The following is a 15,712-nucleotide window of genomic DNA, read 5'->3' on the forward strand; positions in this document are numbered from 1 at the left end:
TGCAAGTAGGTCCAAGGGTGAGATGTTCCATGGCCTAAAGGACCGCATTTGGCGAAAGCTCCAGGGTTGGACAAAGAAGAGGCTATCTCAAGCAGCGCTTGCGGTGTTTATCAAGTTAGTGATTCGACGATTTCTTCGTATGCCATGAGTTGTTTCAAGTTACCAGATGCATTGTTCAACGAGCTCGAGAGCATGTCTGCTAATTTTTTCTAGCACCAGGATGGTACTAGGAAAATTAAAATTCATTGGCTTTCCTGGAAGAAGTTGTGCAGTAAGAAAAGCGAGGGAGGCCTCAGTTTTCAAGAAAGTGTGGCGGCTGGTGACAAACCCACATAGTTGGCTGCATCAAGCATTGCGGGCAAGATACTTCACAGACCTCTCGCTTTGGAGGCCGAACGGAAGGGCCAGTGCTCATATATGTGGCGCTCTATCCTCTTGGCTCGTCCCCCTCTGCATGCGAGGCTGTGATGGACATTCAATGAGCATTCTACCTGATCCTTGGATCCCTCATCCATCTTTCTTTAAGCCAGTGCTCCCCCCGCCCCCTTCCCCGCGCGTTTGTTGCACACCAAGTTGACAGTTGCCAGGTTGAATTATAAGAAATTCCTGAATTATTATTTTTTATGTAAATCGATTACAATTATTAATATTAAATATTTATATTCAACAACTAACGATAAGTATATCAATTATATACTAATCATTATTAAATAATTAAATTTGAGCAATACTTACTATTAAAATAAAATAACATTTCATACGGAATTTAAATCCATAACCTTATAGTCATGAACTTCAATTTCATTAATTGAACTATGCTTGTGATGTTGTCAATGAACAACTTCTAATTATATATACACACACGTAGGTGGGCATTAATTAAGGTCAATGATTGAGAATTTCAAAGATTGGACCCGGAAATCACGCCATTTACTCTCACCATCTAATTTATATGTAATTTCAATTATTGTTACATGTAAATAATTAAATTAAACTAGAATTTAAGAATTTTTGTCCCTTCGAGTTGAGGGTTGAAAAATAAATTAAATTATTTGAAACTCAATTAATATTAATTGATAAAAAATTATTTTAATTAGACTCGTTTAACTTAACAAATCAAGTTTGAGTAAAGTTTTTTGTTTGCTGAACTTTCAAACTTTGTTCCGACTCAACTCGATCAGCACAAAGATAATAAATATATTTGTAAAATACTAGATTATCTTAGCACGACTCGCACCCGATTCGATTAAAATTCATTTGAGCTCAATTCGATTAATCATAAAAGCAAGCTCAAACATATATTTTTTAAACTCATTAATAATTTAAATAATAATGCGTTGGGCATTTCTCCCTCAGAATAATCCTAATCATATATAAAATACTCTTTTTAATAAAAATAAACAAAACAAAGTGCTCTATACGAACACTGCAAAACTCAATATTTTTCTACTACCTTGAATCAATCTAATAATTTAATGAATGCTGTCAAGTGCCAGATAGATACAAATTTAATTATATATACCAAAAAATAGAAGTATTAAAAAGAATAGCATTTGTGAAACATATAAACAGTATTTGATTAAATAATATTGAATGATGTAATGAACGTCTATCATGTGGTGGCAATAGATAGGAGAGTATGAGCAGGCGAGTTTCGACAAATGGGGCATGTGGGATTGAGCATAAGCCAAGGATCAACGCAATTGAGGTGGAACAGGTGCCCGCACTCCGGCAGCAGCCTGAGCACATCATTGTCCTTGTAGTCCACCAGGCAGATGGAGCAAGCTGACGCCGTCATCTCGCCCTTATGAGGCTTCACTTGGGAGTAGGTGTAGTGGGGGTAGGAGGAGAGGGTGCCCTCATCCAAACCAATTTGTCGAACAGACGAGCCATCGGTAGTGTCTATGCCTACGGAGGGGCGGTTGATGGTGGCACTGCCTTGCATGTGCTTGCACTTGTAGGAGGCATAGGTCATTATCATGAATACAATGAGGACGGCAAGGGTAAGGGCAAGGCCATAGCCGAACCCACCTCCCATTTGGCCGCCTAGGGCGGCGTCTGGACGTTCTTGAGTCGAGTTGGAAGTAGTGTTCATTTGGGGATGGAGAGGGGGAATGGTGTTTGGGTGATGAGTGTATATGTGAGGGAGAACATGGGAAGAGCCCTCACTGCATAGTTTTGGCACTAGTCATGCGTTTGAGAGAATTGGGCAGTTTGTACCTAAGGCAGTCAGCTGCCTTTATCTCATGGCTCGTGTCAATCTGATTTGTGGATTTTGGTTCATGTGATTGAATCAAACTAATCACATAATAAGTACATCACACTTATTATGTATTAATCAATTTATGTCTGACCATACCTAATATAATTACACTAGGGTCTCGAACTAATATTGTGAATATGGATGTTTATATAGTTTTATAATAGCTTCTTCTTCTTTTTTTTTTTTCCTTTTTCTTTATATGTTTTGTTTGATTTGAATTAATTACTAACGGATCTGTTCATTTTTAAATTTAAATACATTGAATGATATAATAGATTATATTTTATTAGAAAACATAAAAAGATAAAATTGCTTGTTAGGAATTTGTGAAAATTCTCTCTTGATCATATATATATATATATATATATATGTATGTAGGTATAGGTGGATAGATAGATAGTAATCATTCAATACAGATAGATATATAAGTGATTAATGCATCATTGTCTCATAATTGGCTATTATTAACAAATTCTTCTCAAGATAGAATTTTCAATTCACTCTTACCTACCAAAAAAAAGGGAAAAATAAGAAGATCAATGACAGAAATATCAAGCAACAAATTAAAATTACCATTGATTATATATATCTGGTGATATTTCTTTTTAATTTTTTCAGAATCATAATATTGTCTCCAACAAAAATTAGTAACAAAAAATATAATTGTATAATGTCAATAAAAACAATTAAGGTGGCATATACATCGACAATCGATCTAATAATAACAAATAATTATTACCGTTATATTTGTATTTCACTAAAAAGTTTTGTACATAATTCTTATCATTAGAATTTATGTTGTAACAGTATCAAAAGCCACCCGAGATATTTTAATCCTAGTGTCTATCTCTTATTGTATTGACTTCATTTATCATTATTCCTTGCTCCTAAAAAGAAAGAATGTTGAAATAAATAGGTGTATTATTTCAGTTTGATGGGATCTATACGTACACCGGTGTGATTACTTGATAATATAAATTAATGACCAGAGGGTCAAATAGGTAATTAAAAATTGTAAGAATGCAACATACTAAAATTAAATATTAAATATTTTAATTGCAGGTCAAATTAAGAGCATGTTATTACTTGTGCGCAATGAATAAGTGATCGGTAACTGTGCTAGGGAAAATACTCCAATTGTTCCTTTTTTTTTTTTTTGAAAACACACACACACACACACAACACACAACACACGACCCCACCAAGATTCGATCTAGAGTCTCTGGTAATAAAATCTTGTGCCCGAATTATGTTATTCAGAATAAGAACACTCTAATTGTTAAAAACTCTTAACATTTTATAGTTGAGATGTTGGATTTAAAATTATGTGTTAACAAGTGCATTCTTGGGTTAAAAAATTAGATCAACAAAAGAAATCAATGTAAACATTATATTAGGTTTTATCAAGTAGTCTATCTAGCATGAATAACACAATCTAAACACGCCCTAAAAGCATTGGTTTTTTGTACAAGATAGTTGATATTAGCAATACCAGATATAAAAATTTAAAAGAAAAAGATAGAGATTATAAGGTAGCATTCACTTTGATTGAGAGATGTAAACTATCTACACAAGTAAATTAGTGTTGGTTGAACTTGTCTAAGCTTAGTTATACCTGCGCATGATGAAACTCCCCGGCAAGAATATAATTTCACGTGTTAAAGCCAAGAAACAAGGTTAACAATTGCAGTAAATCCACACATGATGGTAATGTAGCTTCTAATACTCTGAAGCATTCTCTAAATAATAAGATATAATGAAGTCATGGTTGCAATTCCATTTGCATGTAACGAATATTGTCAATGCACTAGCAATCAAACAGAAAATATAATAGGATATAGGAGAGAATGCCAACAGTCTGACCTAACTTAACCAACTGAGATACGAGAGAGCCTCCCATGGGCGGCTCACATACAAGACAACCCATCCCATAACCATCACCGTCAACAGCGGCACTGTTGGGCACACTGAACCCTTTGAGGCGGGCGGCTCACATACAAGACACCCCATCCCATTACCATCATTGTTAACATAATCACTGCTGGGCACACTGCACCCTCTGAGGCCCACCATGCATGTCGTCGTCTTCTTCATATGCCTCTTGGGCATGTTGCTGCTTTCTACGCATCTCTTCTTCCATATTTACGTCATGCAAAGTGGTCTCCTCGCATTCATCTAATTCCATATCCGTCAATCGAGTCGTAGGCCTTGGAGGCAGTACACCTTCTAGAGCTTTGCTTTGATCAGGGCTCAAAGACTCGGGGAAATCAACAGTGAATTGTATGTACAATTTTCCTTTCATGAATGATCTCTGGTACATGGGCATTCCTTCATCATTGATGGCCTTGAATTGATCTGAAGTACCAAAACAGATATCAGCAATTTAGAATAGAGGTCCCAGAAAAATGTAATAGAAAGTTAACAATATAGAACATCAGAAAAGAAATGAAGACAAAAGTTACTCTCAAACACAAATTACCACAGCAACAATAAGGACATAAAAGAGGTTATTTTCATGATATTCTCAAATTCACCATGACAGCAAGGTCTTTTGACTTACCGGGCTTGATAACTTCCCCAGGTTCAGACTTAATAAGGAGTTGACGGTTGTCCAAATGAGTCAGGATAAATTGGAAGCCACATAGTGCTTCAGTTAGGGTCAAGGTATGCTCAACAAATAGATCATCTCCCTTTCTCTTAAACTTTGGATACTCCTTTTGTTGTAGTACAAAGACAATATCACCTGTGACAGTGTCAGGCTGCAAAAAATCAAGATTCGGTCAATCATACAAATATAAGAAACCACTTCAGTGAGTAAAATCAAAATAGACTAGTCCTTCAAATTACCGCTTCATCAGCCTCGCCTGGGAATGTGATTTTCTGTCCATGTTGCATACCTTTCTCCACTATCACTTCCAACACCTTCTTTTCCTGCACAACTTTCTCGCCCTTGCACTGGGGGCAACGGTCTCTATCGCTAATAGTTTCACCAGTGCCCTTGCACTCGTTGCAAGGATGCTGCATCTGCTGGATCATGGAAGGGCCAAGATGTCTAATAGAGACTTTCATCCCAGATCCTTGACAGCCAGAACATTTCATTGAAGCTCCAGATTTTGACCCTTTCCTGCAGCCAAAAACACAAAAACCTGTTTTAGGTAATAGATGAGGCATCAAAGTAACAAGGCATCCAATTATCAAAGACTCACCCCTTGCATTTGGGACAGAGCACATTGCGAGAGAGAGATAGCTTCTTAGATGTCCCGTTGTACAGGTCCTCCAGGGAAACCTTGAGAGGATGGATAACATCCTCTCCCCTTCTTTGCCTCCGGCCTCTGCTACTTCCACCACCTGGGAAACATAAAAATGACTGAAAAAATCTTTTCTGGGTCAAGCCATTTTTCATGACAATTTGCAGTCAAATGCGTACCTCCGAAAGGATTACCACCAAAAAAGGATTCAAATATGTCAAAGGGGTTGTGACCTGCACCACCTCCACTACCCATTCCTTCCTTGAGAGCATCCTCACCATACTGATCATAGATCTCTCGCTTCTCTGGATCACTCAAGACTTCATATGCTTGTGCAATCTCTTTAAACTGAAACACCCAGACAGTTACTTTGTTAGTAGTGAGAACAGTAAACAAGGAAAGTCAAATTACTGAGAAGACATCTAATTTTCATATGGAAAATGTGAAATTCTGAATTTAGATTACATCTAGTAGTAATTCTACCAGGGCATTGAATAAGAACATAACAAAAGGAATTAATATGTTGAAGAGGTAGCCCTTTGTTCCCACAATGATGGTGAGACTCAGTTAGTAATTCAACCATTTGCAGATGAGTGACATTACATGTGAAACCCAGGAGCCGATATATTTTTATCCATTTTTTTGCAAACAGTAAATCGTTTCACTCATCCACCCAACAACTCAAACAAAACTACATCCACAAAATATTATTGGTCTCAGCCCTTAGCCTAGTAAATACTGCCTGAAAAGAAGCAGAATGCAATGGCGATACCCATGCTTGAATTTCAGATGACGCAGATTTATTCAGCCAAAAAAATACTAAAAATCCAAATCAGGAAACTACAAATCCAATACTGCAACTAAATGCGCCGATCTAGAATTTTACCACGAAACAGAAACCAAATCAAAAGGCAACAAAAATAAAACAGCACCGGACTAAAAATTTTTACCTTTTCTGGATCTCCACCTTTATCAGGATGATTTTTAATAGCGGATTTACGATAAGCCTTCTTCAGATCGTCCTGCGACGCATTCTTCGATACTCCCAAGATCTCATAGTACTTTGTGTTATCGCTTTTCTTCGGCGCTCTCCCAAACATCTTTAGTACTCGTCCCCTTCCTTAAAATCAACCAAATCAAATTACTGACAAAATTTACCCAAAAAACAGCTAATCAATCAGAAATCTAGAATAATTAAGCAGCACGAGATCGATCTATGCATACACGCATATAGGTATGCATACAGCAAAACTTACAGATGAGAATGGAGTAGGAAGATGGAGAGGCGGAGCTAGCGCGAGGGAGAGAGAGGGATTAGGTCTGCTGAGATCTGTGGTTTTAATTCACGAAGAAAATATTGGACGGCTGCGATTCGTTGTGTGGAGATTGCCTGCCGAGGAAGCCTCTAGAATATTCTAAACCTTTTTCCTGTCAAGTTCGCTCCTTATTTTCATTTGCTTTTGGCTGAGAGCAATTTTTTTTATATATCTATTTTATATTTACATTTATATTTTCCTAAATTCTTGTTTTTTCTTTTTCACGAATTAATTGCAACTCTCGTGCTATGCTTTTGAAAATAATTAATATTACTCCTATGTTTTTAATCTTTTTGTGTAATATTAGTTCCATACTTAATTATTTAACGAAAAAGATATGTGCTATTTCTTGGACTCCACTTTTTGTTTGAAGGAAGCATTTTTTCATATTTCTTGAAATTCAGGAATCAAAACACCACAAGAAGTGAGTCCCAGAGTTTAGGTGAGAATTTTTAATTTTTGAAAAATTCAGCAAGTCAAATAGATACTCATAAAAAATAAAAAGAGCAAACTGAAACACCAGAAAGATGGTTCAAGAGGATGGTGGAACTGCATGATGCCAAGACCTGCCAACTGCCATTTCAGACAAGGACTTCGCCCAGTTGATGCCAATGCACAAGGAAGAAAACCGTTTTGCAGCTACAAAGAACAAAGATCATTCGCGGACTTTTCCCAAGTATAGTAAACAGGCAGGCATGGATTAGCCAACTGATACAAATCCCTTTTGTCCCTACTTTGCTGGAAAGGACACTGACTAGCTAAGTGGCCCAGAGTTCCCAGTAAAAACTGTGGACAACACCTCTTCCAATGAAACAATAATTGATTAGACCGGACCTATGTACTGAATTCATTCTTTATGGGCCTACTCGTAGCCCAATCCAGCTTAAGTACTGGGCTCAGCCCCTCTTTAAATTCCTGATTTGCCCTTGTCGTGTTTATATAAACCCCTGCACTTCAAAATACTTTTAGCGCGTTTCTCTCTCCCGGGAGCTTTCCAGCTTCAACAGTCTCCAATCAAGGTCTCTCTCTCTCTGTATCTATCTTATTTATAGTTAGAGCTGATTATGCACGCAGTGATTTCGTCTTGGCAGTTATCAATTTTGACTACCAGTTGAAACAATCGTGCGATTTCACTCGGTGGTAATAGTCTATGATTATATTTTCAATCATATGAGAAGTTACGTTACGATTGACGAATCGAAGGATTTTGCTTGCGGCGTGAGAATTACATTTTCTTTAACGCAAAAGTGCAAGGATCATCGGATATTTGACCTTTAAGTTGGTATATCAGATCTGCTATTTGGTTTTGCTTCTTGTTAATATTCTGGTTATCATTTTGTCCAACCGTCTAGAATCTGTTTAAATGTCGTACGTTTTAGTTTCTTTTATGGAAAATGATGGCTGGAGCTGATTGGATGTGGTTGATTTTCTTATCTTGCAGTAGTTTTTTATTTCCTGCCATTACAGAATCCTCTGTTTTACTTGGTAATTGGACAGATGATTTTCCACACGATTTCTGGAATATAATGAGTTGAATGAAGGAGAATTGAGAATTTTCTCTGCTGCTTCCTCATCTTGGAAGCAGTTTGTAGTGCCAGTGTCTATGAGACTATGGACCTTTTGATGAGTGCTCACTATGGGATAACTATTTGTCTATTTGGCTAAGGCTTCAAGAGTTGATTCCTCTTTACTGCTTGGTAGCAAGCAAGTAAACGACTCGGGAATTCTGTTAACTGTTTAAACTACTTATTACATTTCTTCCCTAAGCTCTAGGATTAGACCATCAAGTTTGCAAAACCAAAGTATAGGGAATAAATCCAGACTGATCAGTAGAAGCCTTGAACATGGAGTTTGGGGAAGGTAACATGAACTAGAGGTGAGGTTCATGGTGAGTGCTTACACTCCCTTTTTTAGTCACTACTGGGACTTTCCTTAAAGTGAGAAGATCCAATTTTGTCTTTAATCTCTGCTCCATCGCTCCTCTTTTGATTACGTGTGAAGCAACATCGGTGTTGTCCATTTTGGGGCTTTTATAACTGCTTCAGATTCAAGGGTTTATTGAGATTTCAAACTGGAGTGTATCATGTCAGAAATAGTGAATCATTTGTGCGAGAACTGAATGCACTTTATCATATTGTTTATAACTTTTTGGCAGATCAATCCTGAACATTTTTGCTGTATAAACTACATGACCTCCAATCTGATGGATTTCTGTGACTTCTTCAAGTTCTGAGACTTTTCATTGTCCTGTTGTATTTCAATTTCAAACGGAATGCTTGTTTCTTGCTAAACAAAAAGCATCAGCAACTGCAGACTGAGATGGCAGAGTCTCAGAAGAAAGATTCTTCTGTCAGTTTGAAGGAGAAAAATTCCTTGCTAGGTATTATCATCTGTACTTGTTTATTATATTTTATTGAAAGTATAAGTATTTTTCTGCTGATTGCTCAGTCAGACAGTTGGTACATCAAATCTATTGTTGGTTTTGTTTCAGAGAGGAAAAAAAGTAGAGGTCTCTTTCCTTTCCAAATCTTAGTAAGTAACGTTAGATGAGATGGAACTGATAGAGAGCACATAAAAGCCACTTTCAGCCTCAGATGGCATGCGAATTTATTTGGAAAATTAGAAATTGAAGCTAAATAAGGATGAACTAAAATCCTAACTGCAAAATGCCTTGTGGTGACTTCTGACATGGAACCCGGGGAACCCTATATATATCCTTATACCATTTATTTCATTGCTGCTAGTATATGTTTGCTGTAAATATTATTTCAACGTCGTCTGAGATAAACCCGTTCTGTTCCTCGTTATGCTTAACGCAGATCTGGACATTGGAAAGGACTTCCTTAGTTCGTGGAAATCAATGTCAATAGCACAGGGGGATGAAATGGATTTTGACCTTACGCCAGTTACCAAGGGCAATAAAAAATCATTTGACTTTGACAAAGCGTAAGGTTTACGAAATGCATTAGCTTCTTTCATGAGCTCATTGATTTGGGAGGTAGTTTGATGTTTTTGGAGCTTTAATAATTTTCGTGGAAGCTATTATGGTTTTGCTGTGTTTAGTTGGTGTCTAGGCTTTGAGGGCTAAATTTCCTGGAGTATTGCTTTGCTCCTTCATCTTGTTAAATTGTGTATTTCCCGAATATCTCTGACTTTGTCCTCCTGTTGAAGTTAGTCATAACTAATAGTTGCAAAAATACGATGTGCTTTGCATCTGAAGAAAGTCACTACTCTTAGGCCTAACGAAATTGCTATCAAAACTTCAGGGATATGGATTTTAATTTGGACGGTGATTTTGGAAAGATACCATCTTTCAATATGGATATCACAGATCTGGATATCTCCCCGCCACTTAAAAAAGATGGAAAATCCAAGGAGAAGCCTGAAGAATCATCCGCCGGAAAGTATAAAGGAAAGAATGATCGTTTTGCTTTTGCATTTGATTTTGATGAGTGAGTGTGCAAAAGCTGATACTCCTTCAAATTTCTTTTATTGTATGGATGTGTTTCATGCTCCATTTTGTTGAGGTCATCCTATAATAAGCTTACCTGCACTAACAGTGGGACTCACCTCTTGCCCGGGTCTAGGTTGGAAACTTTCAGTTTTGAGTCAAGCTTAACAAAAGAAGAGCCAAAAGCTCAGAAAGACAAAAATAACAGAGGCAGTTCCCCGAATGGAAGTGGGTGTCAAGATAAGGAAGGTTCTATGCACATGAATCTACTTGAAAATGTGAACAACTTAGAAGATAGGCCCGTGAAGCCATCTTCACCAGGGACCAAGATTACTTTTGACATGGATAGTCTAGTTGGAGGAACAACAGATCTTGAATCGACAAGGGAAATTTGCCTTCCAAATTTGGCAATGGATGATGCTGTTACTGCAGAACAGGCATCTGCTTTTGAGGAAGCTACATCTGATAAAACAAAAAGCCTTCTAGAGACAACAATTGCTTCCAAGGAGCTACCAAAAATCAGTCCATCTGAAAAATTGATTTCCCCAGAGCCAGTTGATCTTCAAGCTTCTACTGGGAATGATGTCATGCAGGATTTGTCATCTGCCTATCTCTCCAAGAATGAGCCAGGTGGAGGTAATTCATCAGACGTGATTGATTTCATGGATACAAAGGCAACTGGCTCAAGTGGAGAAAAAGAAAAAAATACTGATGAGCGATCAATTGCTGGTTCAACTAGTAATTACAAACATAGAATGTCTGATAACTCAGAACTCCTCCAGACTTTTGCAATCTCAGAGAAGGATGATGGTGCAAAGAGTCTGGTTTTGGTTGAAGATCATGTGAGAGGCAATAGAGAAAGAACAGAACCAGGTCAAGCTAATTCACTTTTTGCAAATTCTTGTACCACTAATGCTGTACCAGGGATATCCTGTGACACACCATCTGGAAGGGAGAAACGGGAACCTGCTTCAGAGATCTGCAAGTTACCCTTGGTCAGGTCCGATTAAGTAAACTGAAAATTTCTACTAGCAACGGGTGCTTTTATGAAAATGAATTTCAGTTTTTTGGCAATGGTAATCTTGAACTCCTGAAAGTTAACCTGTAGTGTTTGATTACTATTTACTATACATAGTGCAGTCAACCAGCTGATCTCTCTGGGAAAGATGCAGAGAAGAGAAGTGAACCCCTTGTTACCTGCTCAAGATACTTTTCTCAGTCAGAGAAAACTGAATATACCGTGCTGAAGGCGTCGACCCAGACAACGTTTTCCTCATTAAGTAGTAAAAAGAAGATGGGTCTCAGTCTACCTAGTCTAGTTCAAGGAAGGTAATCTGCCATGTTAATAATTCAAAGTAACTCCGTGAAGTGTTCAGTCTCGGATAATTTTGTCTTGTCTGTTAACAGGGACTGGGATAATAATCAGAGTGATGGAAAACTAGTTTCCCTTCCACTGCAACATTCTAAACCACCATTGAGGAGGGAACTTTCCCAGGTACAAAGTCAGGAGAGCTGCGAGGGTCCAAAGACTTGTTGGTAAGGCTCAACCCAGATTCAAATTTATGTTCAATTAAAGTTTATATTTTCTTTCAGTGATAAACTGAATAGGAATGTGGATGTTGAGAATGATAAGAAGTATAATTTTTGTAATCCGACAACGATGCCTTTGGTTTTACATTGTGCAGTGATGTGCCTGGCGTTATTGGGTTGCAGATTGGGAAAAAATTAAATGATTCTTCTACTTCGGAAAGCAAGGATATGATAAAAACAAAATCTGCTATGAGGCAAAGAGAAACAAGTCCAGAAAATCTAGATACTCTGAGGTCAGTTATTCTCTTTGGGACAATCTACTATAGACTTTTGAGCTTTCACTGAATAACAGATAATGACTCCCAGAAATCAAATTCAAGTCACATCATCTGAACTGATTTTCTATTGTCAATATACATCATCTGAACTTATTGTCGTTTCATTCATCATCATACTTTCAGAAATCAAATTCAAAGTCACACATTCTCAAGCTGTATACATGATTCTTTATTGTAGCATAATCTTGTTTCTCAAGAGGTACTAACAAAGTGTTACCTATACACCTACTTTGCACTAGAAACGTGTTGATACTAAGATTCCAGAAATTTCATTTGATATCTTCTTAGTATTCATTTTTAACTGATTTTCTATTGTCAATACACATCATCTGAACTTATTGTCGTTTCAGTCATCATCATACTTTGTTATATGATTTTAAACCTAGATGCAGTACCAGCAACATAAGATTGTTTTGCTGAAATCTAACAATTTATGAAGAATGTGACTTTAATTGGTAACTTTGCTCTTGTGCTGCCTTTCCCAGTTCAAGCATGGAGGTCAACAAAAAAGCAGCACAAAGTAGTGGCAATGCTGCTTCTTTGGTATCTATTCCAACTATAAAGAAAACTGCGGATGAACAGAAGCTTTCTTCAATTGATAATAGTAAGAAGACCATTAATCAACATGGACTGAAACTTTCAGGGTAAGTTAATCTTCAAATCTTCATGATTCTAGATATGGTTTAGATGGAGGATTATATTCATTGATGAAGGTCATCTTTTGAATATTGGACTTTCAGTTTAAACCTTGATTCTACAAAGTTCCCAATCCAGAGAGATACCAAATCAGTAGGAAATATTAGTCGCAACAGGGTTTTGGCCCATTTTCCGAACTTGCGGAATCAATCAGCTGGTATCCTATCTATGAAGCGAAAAACAATGGGAGTAACGTCATCTCTCTTTCCCATAATGTTCAGTTTTGCCAATGAGCTTGAGATCTTTAGCAACGGCATAATAAATCAATAAAGATATCCAACTAAATTATGCATAATATAGACTTGTATATTTCCCATGACATTTTCCTGCAACAGGAGGATACTGCAGGTATTATTGCCTTACATCCATCTAAACGTCTTTCCCAATCACCAAATTCAATCAGGTTGATGTTAATCCATTCCTTTCATAACTTATACAAATGTCACTTTCTGGATTTTATTCTAGTGAATGATTATTTGTGGAATCTGCAGAAAATTTGTGGAAGCATCAGCAAAGGTTCTTGACAAAAAGGTATGTGTTCATTAGTCAAGGTGTCAATTTAGGGAGCGTCGATTAAAAAGTAGATATCCTTATAGATAAACATTATGGAATATTGTTTTTTCAACTAATAGGTATCCAACCACAATAACATGGAAGGTGCCGGCATCAAAAGTTCAATTAGCAATTGCCAAATCTCTACCTCTCATATTCCCCATGACGTGAAGATTAAAGGATTTGAGATGCCATTCTCGATTGAAAATGGTAGCAACATTAACAAGGCTGAAGCTTATGGCAAGGAACTTGATGATGTAAGAATTGATTCTCTTTCTCTAGCTTGCTGGTTTTGTAGAAGTTGGAAAACATTTGTGATGTATTTCATTTTGTCTTTTAATCCTGCATGCCAGTTACTCAATTACTTAAAGAGCGTTTTACCGCAACTGGTTCACTCACCTTAACTAAAATAAATTATACTCTAGGACCTTCCTGACACTAATGCAAGAGCAGGATGCATGATTGATGTACTTTTTCTTTTTGCAGCTTTGCAACATGCTAAGGGAGAAACACGACGAGGCGAAAGAAATATTGGTTCGAGCTGTTGTGAACAGCAATAAGCTGCTGTTACTCAACAATCCCCTTTCTGAGGAGAAAATATCCTTCAAACCTTCTACCGTGTAGCTTTTATGGATTCAATTTTCATAATACATGACAATACACATTGTTTGAACCTTCACTGCCGAAGACATTCATGCAGCTCAGGATGTTTTTGCCAGATTAACGCTGAACAGCAAATGAAATCACATCAGCCACGGCAATTATTTTCCATATGAAGGTAGCGCCTCTTCCCCCCCTCTACAGTCTACACACACATAAACACGCATGCGGATGCGCTTGCAAAAATGTGCATCTTTATTGGATGCCTAGTGAAATCTTTGATATGCGAACATTTACATCAAACTGATCTAAATTTGCAACTTAACACAAAGTATGACTTTCAGGTGAACCTGCTAGCAGCCTTTGGATCCATGATCTGAGGAAACTCGGTCTACTTTCCAGCTTCTTTCAAGCATTTGAGCATCTTCAACATGGTACTACTCATTAGATTTGTTTTCTAATTGGAGAGCAGCCATCCTTTCTATTCCACGCTTTGGAATTTCAGATTCTATAACCAACCAAATAAACGAAAAAAGGAATTTCAGGAAGAGGCAAAGTGATAATCTAGCCAATTAGACACGGGAATATTCAGCCGTAACGTGTATAAGATATAACAAGTTCATTTTGTATATAATCCCGATATTGACCAAAAGACAACTGTGTTTTTTTAGTACAGACTCGGCGAATGAAACTCGAACGTGAGGTTCATCTCGGAACTAACCATTGGGGGTGGCCCTTGGGACTTGATGTTGATTGGGACACATGCTTACACACTACTTAATTTCATTAGACGAGATCTTAATTTCTCAATTCCAAGAACGCATAAAACAGTTTTGGTATTTAGTACCATATTATGAATCCCTATTTGTAGGTAACCAAAAGGAAAATTTATATCCGAATCTGGTGGGGTTAGATCAAAATTAATTGTATAATAAATAAAATATATTTATAGTATGATTGATGTACAATTAAAAAAAAATGATAAGTGTATCAATTAAATATGATTAACTGATTCTGCTAAACTTGATTTGGGGTAATTATTTTCCGTAAGCAAATAATTAGTCAAGACTTTGTTGACTCAATAAGTATAAATCATTTTATTTTATTTTATTTTCTTGACTTAATGACTGTGATAGGAAACCCCATGCTCAAAACCATTCATTGCCAACAATTTTGGAATAAAAAAAATGAAAAAATAGCGGAGAGCTCCATTATAAAATCTTTTATGAAGTCATTCGGTTCCAAACAGATCATGTCATACATACTCTGGTAGTGCTATGAAATGGGACATTTTTATTGCCAACATGTCATTCAAGACCATTAACCCATATTTAATGATCATCATCATATACGTAAAAACAACGTGTTGTAGCCATGCATGACCTAATATTTAATGCTTGCATGCAAAACATTTATAAGAAATTACATTTTACTGATTTGAATTATCCTTATAACTCGTCTTAGTTATAAATAATCAACCACCTTATTACATTCTAAATGAATATGAGTAAAGCAAACATAATTGATAGCCTTTAACATAATCGTGTTTTTTGTCAAGTTTGGGAATCACGTTCATATCGACGTCGTCTAAGATAACGTGGTTTCGATTGCATATTACTACCATTTCAACCACTATTCTTACAGTCATAGACTCCTTAACTCGGCAACGGATGATCCAGTTTTAAATACAACTTTCCTAATAATTCACTCACCTCTCC

At 36.8% G+C, this 15,712-nt stretch overlaps 2 protein-coding genes and 1 pseudogene across 3 annotated transcripts; 1 reads left to right on the forward strand and 2 right to left on the reverse strand.

The window, feature by feature from the left end:
* Positions 1-1,612: 1,612 nt before the first annotated feature.
* LOC105166643 (RING-H2 finger protein ATL70 pseudogene) lies at positions 1,613-2,095 on the reverse strand (annotated as a pseudogene).
* Positions 2,096-4,017: 1,922 nt separating this feature from the next.
* On the reverse strand, positions 4,018-6,926 carry LOC105166556 (dnaJ protein homolog). Of its 2 annotated transcripts, none has more exons than XM_011085946.3 (7): positions 6,768-6,926; positions 6,462-6,631; positions 5,691-5,859; positions 5,470-5,611; positions 5,111-5,387; positions 4,824-5,022; positions 4,018-4,618 (listed from the first exon to the last, which is right to left on the reverse strand). In XM_011085946.3, the coding sequence occupies exons 2-7, from the start codon at positions 6,609-6,611 to the stop codon at positions 4,299-4,301; spliced, it is 1,257 nt and encodes a 418-aa protein (XP_011084248.1). In that variant the 5' UTR covers positions 6,612-6,631; positions 6,768-6,926; the 3' UTR covers positions 4,018-4,298. The 2 variants fall into 2 exon arrangements, with proteins under 2 accessions (XP_011084248.1, XP_011084249.1); XM_011085947.3 differs by having other exon boundaries at positions 6,462-6,627; positions 6,768-6,906.
* An 853-nt stretch (positions 6,927-7,779) lies between these two features.
* LOC105166557 (uncharacterized protein At4g18490) lies at positions 7,780-14,664 on the forward strand. The gene is given in 16 exon segments (XM_020695543.2): positions 7,780-7,846; positions 8,983-9,207; positions 9,647-9,773; positions 10,094-10,279; positions 10,388-11,278; positions 11,419-11,607; positions 11,686-11,814; positions 11,964-12,101; positions 12,632-12,790; positions 12,887-13,121; positions 13,124-13,245; positions 13,334-13,373; positions 13,475-13,651; positions 13,881-14,010; positions 14,013-14,172; positions 14,339-14,664. Coding segments are annotated over 14 exon segments (2,742 nt in total). The 5' UTR covers positions 7,780-7,846; positions 8,983-9,146; the 3' UTR covers positions 14,171-14,172; positions 14,339-14,664.
* The last annotated feature ends 1,048 nt before the right edge of the window (positions 14,665-15,712 follow it).

Source organism: Sesamum indicum, linkage group LG7 (assembly GCF_026168435.1).
Source record: "Sesamum indicum cultivar Baizhima isolate 11 linkage group LG7, ASM2616843v1, whole genome shotgun sequence".
Lineage (NCBI taxonomy): Eukaryota > Viridiplantae > Streptophyta > Magnoliopsida > Lamiales > Pedaliaceae > Sesamum > Sesamum indicum.

Bases quoted from the DNA above. Each gene is read 5' to 3' on its own strand.
- LOC105166556 (XM_011085946.3), bottom strand. From the start codon at position 6,611: ATGTTTGGGAGAGCGCCGAAGAAAAGCGATAACACAAAGTACTATGAG. The intron at 5,612-5,690 runs GTACGCATTTGA...TATGTTTCCCAG, and splicing joins TGGTGGTAATCCTTTCGGAG to GTGGTGGAAGTAGCAGAGGC. The intron at 5,023-5,110 runs GTAATTTGAAGG...GATTTTTTGCAG, and splicing joins CAGGCGAGGCTGATGAAGCG to CCTGACACTGTCACAGGTGA.